This window comes from Colletotrichum tamarilloi (assembly GCF_030869305.1).
Source record: "Colletotrichum tamarilloi strain Tom-12 chromosome Unknown Scaffold_175.1, whole genome shotgun sequence".
Classification (NCBI taxonomy): domain Eukaryota; kingdom Fungi; phylum Ascomycota; class Sordariomycetes; order Glomerellales; family Glomerellaceae; genus Colletotrichum; species Colletotrichum tamarilloi.
In genome coordinates, this window is record NW_026849558.1 from 27,056 (window position 1) to 35,199 (window position 8,144).

The 8,144-nt window shown below is 47.8% G+C and overlaps 3 protein-coding genes across 3 annotated transcripts; all 3 read left to right on the forward strand.

Annotated features, from left to right (window-relative positions):
* Positions 1–1,387: 1,387 nt before the first annotated feature.
* Positions 1,388–2,882, forward strand: CTAM01_15737 (uncharacterized protein; the record flags this gene model as incomplete). Its single annotated transcript, XM_060531731.1, has 6 exons — positions 1,388–1,567; positions 1,654–2,029; positions 2,094–2,211; positions 2,273–2,337; positions 2,393–2,416; positions 2,692–2,882. 6 exons carry the CDS (start codon positions 1,388–1,390, stop codon positions 2,880–2,882), a joined length of 954 nt encoding a protein of 317 aa, XP_060373693.1.
* A 762-nt stretch (positions 2,883–3,644) lies between these two features.
* On the forward strand, positions 3,645–5,498 carry CTAM01_15738 (uncharacterized protein; the record flags this gene model as incomplete). The annotated part of the gene is made up of 1 exon (XM_060531732.1): positions 3,645–5,498. One exon carries the CDS (start codon positions 3,645–3,647, stop codon positions 5,496–5,498), a length of 1,854 nt encoding a protein of 617 aa, XP_060373694.1.
* A 468-nt stretch (positions 5,499–5,966) lies between these two features.
* CTAM01_15739 (uncharacterized protein) lies at positions 5,967–6,515 on the forward strand (the record flags this gene model as incomplete). The annotated part of the gene is made up of 2 exons (XM_060531733.1): positions 5,967–6,151; positions 6,329–6,515. 2 exons carry the CDS (start codon positions 5,967–5,969, stop codon positions 6,513–6,515), a joined length of 372 nt encoding a protein of 123 aa, XP_060373695.1.
* Between the last annotated feature and the right edge of the window lie 1,629 nt (positions 6,516–8,144).

The following is an 8,144-nucleotide window of genomic DNA, read 5'->3' on the forward strand; positions in this document are numbered from 1 at the left end:
AAATCTTAATATCTATACTAGCCCGGTTATTTATAACGTTCGTACTATTACTTAGCTAAATTCCGTACTATTAAAAAGTATTTTACTACTTTTTAAATATATTTATATTAGTTACGATAGCTATAGCGTCGAACTAGCTAAGGGCGCCTAGCCCGAGAGGAGTAGACTTATTAACGGGTATCTTTAAGTTCTCGTTAAAGTAGTATTTTAACTAGCTAACTTCTTAACTAGTTATCTAACTAGCTATCTAGGTAGTAGTTTATATATTAATAAGTTTATTTAGTAAATTTATTTAGTAAATTTATTTAGTAAATTTATTTAGTTTAAATAGAGCTTTAAGTAATATTAAAAGTAATAAGGATAAAAAGAATCTTTATAAGCTCTAATACGAGTAGTAAATATTAGCCTATTTAGCCCTTTCTCTAAAAACCTCTACGTCGCTATTAAAGTTCAGAACCTCTACGGTTAAAAAAAGCCGCCTCTAACTATTACGGCCGACTATTATAACTAACTATTATAACCGACTTCTACTATCGACCTTTCTAACCGGCGCCGCTACTAAAAAGGGTAGCTTACTTATCCCAAATTATATAGCGGTTTTTATATTAAAATTATTATATTACGTTAAGCGTATACTTAGGGTATATTATGTATATTATATAGTTAAAAAGTATATTATATTGTATAATTTCCCTTAAAAGCGTAATCCCGTTAAAGTCGATCTTTTGTGCTTATAAAGCTAGAAAAAAACCACTACATAAGTTAGTATTATAAAAACTTTTATAATAGTTTTATTTAATTCCTAATTAGGAAATTAGTTAAATCTATTAATTAATTATTAAATAATTAAATATAGCACGAGAAATAAGCTAAATAATTAAATACGAACCTTATATTTGATTTATTTGTATGGGTATAAGCGCTAGCACCCACACGAGATTGATGGCAAACTGGCTATGATTACTTTGGTCTCGACCTTGAAAATGGGCGAAAGCCTCGGGTCTACTTGATCTAACCCTTGAAACGTTGTTGGAATCATTGGTACGTTGTCAAGCGACCTTCTTCTTTTCAATTTTGGATCAAGGATGTACGGGCCGGCTCAGGTGAGAGTGCTTGCGTCTGCATGAGGCGATAGACGTCGCCACCGGATCCCCCTTAATCACCATTGTTCCAACCGCGGCACCTCACTCTGCGAGCCTGATCCAACTGCTTCTTGGCGCATATCACCGCAAGAAACCTTTAGCGGAGACGCTGGAGCATTGTCTTTTGTGTCTCGCGTCCGGACCAAAATTTTACTTCCGACGGAGTGAGTCTGACACCTACCTTTGGGAGTACTGGGACGTTTTGAGTTTATCTTTTGGCCGCAAATCGAGCTCAGTTCTGCAAGATGACAAGTCCGGATTTGACTATAACGTCTTACTCAACAGACAACAAAGGACCTGGAATCATTGTTGCGATATGTATCATTGTCGGTATCAGCACTCTTTTCGTCGCCATGCGGCTGTTTGTCCGCATCAAGATTCTTGGACAAACCCATTTGGATGATCACCTTACTGTTCTTTCTCTGGTTCGTTCAATGAATTCATTCCAAGAAGCAATGCCTGAATAATGAAGATGGCCAAATGTTTAGCTGACACATCGCAACTTGGCTAGCTCCTTAGCTACACGACGATAGCTCTAGAAATTTGGGCCATTCGATGCGGTAACGGTCGGCATGCGGATACCCTTTCTCAAGAACAGCAATCCGCGGCAATCCTATCCACAATATCAGGATTTCCTCCAAACGTCCTCGCATACACTATACCGAAGTTTGCCGTCGTGGCACTCCTCATGAGGATATTGAATCCAGGAAGGATGCATCAAGTACTGCTCTGGGGCATGGCGGCCGGGTGTCTGGTGCTGGTGTCCCTCTGCATCATCATCCTCTTTGCTCAGTGCACCCCTACTCGCGCTCAATGGGACTTCAAAGTGACCGAAAAGAGCTGTTGGAGTCCGTGGGTTCTCGTAAACGTCGCGATTTTGACAGGAGGTTAGTGTTCGGTTCAGTTCACGGTGCGTTCGACGTGGCTTTCGCTAACTGCAACCCGACTAAGCATACTCCGCCGCGCTTGACCTATACCTTGCAGTCTATCCAGCGACGGTTTTGATGAGACTTCAGATGAATATCAAGAAGAAAGTGATCCTGAGTACTGCTCTTGGGATTGGATCGATGTATGACGGCAAAGTTCAATGCGTCTGTTTTTCATTATGACATGTCTGACGGAACCCTCAGCTCTTGCTTCATCTCCATTTACAAAAGCACAAGACTACCATCTCTCGCCAGCAAAGACTTCACGTGTAAGAGACACTTCACAAGCATCCTCGTGCTGACTAACAACCGACTAGATGACAGTGCGGAGCTTGTTGTGTGGACCATGTCAGTAACGAAAAGATTTGGATTGTTTAATTAGATATGTCCAGCTAACAATCTTGGTAGTGTAGAGGGCAATACTCTTATCATCGCTACCTGTATCCCAATTCTCGGGCCTCTCGTAGAGTTGGCTCTTGGGCGACGCGTCCTAAGTTCAACAGATCGAAAATATCAAAAGCAAAGTGACCCAATGGGATTGCGGTCGGGTGGAATTGAGATGAACGGGTCTCAATCATTTCCAAGGAACGGAAATGTCGTCGGCAAAACATCAACAACTATAGGTTCGCGAATTGACATGGAAGACACGAGTAGTCAAGATAGTATTGTCGGGGCGGAGACTGGACCGAGCTCTAGAGTTGTAGGGATCACGAGGAGACAGGACATCACGGTCTCTTATGAGAGCGAACGCGCCGGTCGTGATCAGAGACATATTCAAGACAACATGAGGTCAGGAAATTGGGACTCGTCCTAGGACGAGCTACTGGACGGTACTGCCATGACAGATTGATAAGCTCAAGATTGGTAGGCTTTTATCTTTCCAGTTTGGCGACCAGACGGGAGGGTATGAGGACAAGAGACGCAATAGTAGAAAACCGCTTTGTTTGAGGCAGTAGCTGGGTCAATCTCATAGACTGGAAGGTTTATCAGTTGACACATCACCACAGTATCGTATGAGAGAGACCAGACAGCTGGTGATCAGGAGCGCCCAGATAAGTGTCAGAGGTGAGTACTATACTTGATTCGACCAATTCCAACCCGCCTAGAACATCTGTGAGCTTTCAGTCCCTTTCTTCATTATAACATGGCAGTGAACTTTTCAAAGCCAGGAAGGTTTCGGCAGGGTGTAGTCAGATTCCTGCCCTTGCATCGGAATCGGACTGTGGGGTGGGGGTGGGTAATGGAGGTGGAGGTGGACGTGTTGCTGCAACGTGAATCTACCGCGTCTACGCTACTGATTTCCTCATTCAGAATACCGAGCCAGGATCCATTCTAAAAACTGTACTCCTTACGGAGGGAGTAGAGCTGCAGATGATGGACGGTTGAAGAAGCTCGCAAGCTAGCGGAAAGGTCCTGGCTATCATTCCCGACTTCCTTGACTTATACTGTCACACCACTATGCCTCCGGTATGAGATGTTTAAGTATCCCACCTATCCATGACGAACCCCTTCTTCCTCTCAGAGAGCGACTGATACTTATCAATCCTCTTCAAGTTACTGCCGGAATTCTGCTACAATGGATGCCGCAACCCCCTCAACTGCGTTCCAGCCAGATCTAAAGATACTGCCTTGGAGCCGTAGAGGGTCGTTTCTAAGCCTCAGCCGCACCACTCGACTTGCGCCTCCTCTGAATCTCGTGCCACAGACCGACCTCTACCTTGTATCTCAATGCGTCGCTTTGTCAGTACCCATGTTTGCTCTCCGGCCTCTGCCCGGGGGTCTTGGCCTAAATGAACCTCCCGGCTTCCACGACTCGCCGTCGCCGACCACCATCCAAGCCACAATATCGTCTATCCAATGGAGCTATGAGAGTAAGATCGTCTGTGAGGCAACATTTCAGGACCTGCGCTCCATTCGACTCAGAGGAAATGTACCTCTAGCCTTTGATAGCGACGCTCGATCAGACCCTAGTGTCTATATGGGGATGTACGTCTTCGAGCGTCCACCATACGATGGGCTCAAAGCTGGCGTTGAGGTCACGTACAAGACCTTCCCTGGCTACCGCTTTCTTCCCACCAAGGGAAACTTGACAACTGTCAATGGCCAGACCAACGCCTTCCGAGTCAACCGCCGTATCCAGATTCAGGGCACGGATGACGATCCGCAGTGGGAGCTCATCATTCACGAGCTCGATGTGCGTGAAAATCTGCCGCAAATGACGTGGAAAGAAAATTCGTGCAAATTGGCACTCGAGGAAGCCAAAAATACCACATTTGAGAGGATGGGAGAAAAGATGGCCAAGGAATTCGATGACTTCGTTGTCGCCATGTGCCCTTGGACAGAGGGCAAGCCAACAGAGGCCGAAGTACTTGCTAGCTATGTGACCTGGACCTCCATGGTCCGCGCAGAGCACAAGTTTACAAAAGAAGCTGTCTTGATGTCCAAGCTCTGGATGAATAAAGTCTGGAGCTGGGATCACTGCTTCAATGCGCTGGCCATAGCTGCTCTCGATCAGCAGCTGGGCCTTGACCAGCTCACCGTCGTCTTCGTCCACCAAGCGCCGGACGGTCGTCTCCCCGACTCAGTTGACTGGCAGAACGTCGAGTGGGGGTTTACAAAGCCTCCTATCCAGGGCTGGGCTCTTTCCAGGCTCCTTGCCCAATTTCCGGGCATGAGTGACGACAAAGTGCAGCCACTCTACGATGCCACCGCCAGACTGACGGACTTCTGGATGGACACACGTAGAGGTGACACCTCGCGTCTTCCGTTCTGGGCTCATGGTAACGACTCTGGTTGGGACAACTCCACAGCTTTCGACAGCACGCCAATGATCGTCGGGCCGGACCTGGCGGCTTACCTTTTTCTCCAGGCCAGCTGCCTAGAACAGGTCGCCAAACGCTTACGACACGAGAATGATTCCGAGAAGTGGGCAAATATGAGAAGTTTCTTGGTCAATGCTCTCATCGAAGAATTATGGGATGGCGAGTCTTTCCTCCTCAAGAATGCTATAACAGGCGAGACCTTCAAAACCACCTCCCTTCTACAGTTTATGCCTCTCGCTGCCGCGCGACATCTACCAGATGAAGTCGTTGACAAGATGGTCACAAGCATTGTGTCCAAGCACCTGAGCGAATGGGGTCCCGCGACCGAGGAGCTCGCCTCGCCGGACTACGAGAGCGACGGATACTGGCGAGGCCCCATCTGGGCTCCCTCGACTCATCTGGTCGAAACTGGCCTGCGTGATGCTGGACGAATTGATCTGGCCGATGAGATCAGCACGCGCTTTTTGCGGTTGTGCGAGAAGTCAGGATTTGCAGAGAACTTTGATGCTATCACGGGGGAGGGGTTGCGGGACCTGTCATACACGTGGACCTCGGCGGTTTACTTGGTCATGCGACGAGAGGCCATTGAGAGGGGAGACGCCAAATAGTTTCAGGAAATAAGGGAGACGTTTGGAAACATTGGGGTGTAAGTATCGTTGAAGCCCCGGCTGGTAGCTAGGTCATGATGTAAATGCCCTTCATCCGTAGGGACTTATTGGTTGGGATAGTAGACCAACGTTAACATTCTGTGTAGGGGCTGCGACTGTAGCCACTTGACAGGCGAAACGAGAAGAAGGAAGTATTAATCAAGTCGCGGATTTCGAACATTGAAATTGATTCTTTAGCTCAGATAATTCGCGGGGTTGATGACAAAGTGGCCGCGTGCGGATTGGTGCGGCAATCGGCTCATGCAACCGAGCACATAAACATGAGGGAATGTTGGATTCCGTAGCCGCCCAAAGCTTCCCTAGACACAACCAAGCGGACAGGCACCTGTCTGAAGTTCACCTTTCATAGTCATACTCATCCACGTTGTATATCAAAGATCTGACGAGCAATCTGTCTTCTAAAGCGTCATGTCATCCTTGCCTATGGCCTCTCAATCGGTCGAGACACCTGCGGCGACGGAACCCGCATTGCACGTGTGCAGCATATGTGATAGGAGCTTCATGCGAAGGGATCATCTGAAGCGTCACAAGCAGACTCACATCACCGAAAAGCCCATCGAATGCAACTACTGTGGGAGAAAGTTCGCGCGCAGGTAACGTTGTCTCGTTCTTTTCAGACAGCTATCCATCTTCCCGGACCCTATCACCTGAAATCGTTTTGTCCATTTCCACGCCAGGTGCAGTTGACGACTGAGAAGCGTCCGACCTATATTCTTATGTCCCTTGTACAAGTTGGTCGTATCCCTAACAATTCTTTCATAGAGACGCAGCGCGACGCCACGAGCAGCTTCACGTCGGCCCAAAGCAGCCGGGCTTGAGAGGCTCCACGGCCTCATCTCGCCTCCTCAAAACATGCTCATTCTGCGCCATCTCACATATCAGGTGCTCCGGCGATTTTCCATGCAGTCGCTGCGAGGAAAAGAGTCTCCAGTGTCAATACAACCCCCCTCAACGTAGATATACTAGCTACGAGGATGAGACAACATTATCAATGGGAACTCTTAGCCATAGTCAGCAAGGATATCACCCTCGACTAGATGATGGATTGCCGGCGTTTCAACGCGGCGAGCGATATCACTCTCAAAGAACTGGTTGCTCGGGCAGTTCCCAATCTTATCCAACCAGGTCAAGGCAATCCCCTGATCAAGGTACTTGGAATGAAAAGCAGAGCACAGGCTCGAACCTGGACAGAGACGCGAGTTCTTACATCCAGGACATTGGAGGAAGTCACGAGACCGAGAATGATGCTGGAATAGAGATGGATATAAGCCTCCAGGACTGCGACATGGCGCCATGGGAGGAGCCGGCTGTCAACGTAGGCCACGCTCATGTTCATCAGCCAGTCGTGCCCCAAGATGTCGCTACGACCAATGATTCCATTGCACGATCTCGGATTACGGTTACCTCACAAACAGACATTCGATCCATTGCGGGAAATAGTACCTCCAGCCCGAGAGGTTCGAACTTGGTCTCAGATCTGGATGAATCCTCCCTGAATCATCAAGATCAGATGTCAGCGTTCATCACATACATGCGCGATGGATCAACAGCCACAGATACTTCGTCTCTTGATAGAAGCTATGATACGACCAGCCACAGACAGCTCTACGTAAATGGCCGTGGTTTTCGCCAGTCGCAGGCCGACCGTGGCTTTCAAGAAAGACATGCTACTGTTCTGCGACGGGGAGTACCCGACCACGACTCTCATCCTGGTGCTTCTTGGTTGGCGGTGCTTCTGGAGGAAATCAAACAAACAAAAAGTCAGCAACAAAAGTCTCGCTTCACTATTCCAGAGTCCGTATACCAGGAAATACAAACGAAGCTGCTATCAGGTGCCGGAAGGCCTTTGCTGCCCGAAAGGTTTAATGCAGATTTGGATGTTCTTCTTGGCCGAGATACGTTTGAACACCTTATTGAGCAGTACTTTGAACATTTCCATCACTTGCACCCATTCGTCGACAGGTCCCTTCTCAGCATTCCTGTCTGGGGTTGGAGTCTGTGCATTGGGGTTGCAGCTATTGGATCCCGTTATCTGAGTCTCCCCAATTTGACCGACTTTGGCGAGCAACTCTGTAGCGCTTTACACGACCTGCTGTTACGTGAGGTAGGTCTTCTACAGTTCCATTAGTAGTTTGCTTAATCCACGTCATAGCTTACATGAAATCGGTTTCATAGTTAGATTTTGGTCGTGTACAAGACTGTCTTCCTTACATACAGGCTCGAACACTCGCTGCCGTGGGTATGTGCCAAAGCCGTACCAACCCGCTGGTCAAATGTGGCTATAGCGCCATCTCTCTCGTATACAATTCCTGTCTTCAACTACAGCTCCTTGAAGAGGATGACAAAATTGGGCTCTATGTCGAAGGCCAGAGCGTGGAGCAAGTGTGGCTGGCATGGCGCTTTCGTGAAACAAGACGACGAACTGGACTTTTCATATGGGTAAGAATAGCGAGAATACCTGCTATTACCACCCTTTGTCTGGCCGGAAATGACTGACATATATGATGTTTGGAGCTTCTCGATGCTTGGCTTGCATTAGCTGCGAACCGTCCTCCAAGTATACCGTCTAGCAAACTGGCGCTCAAA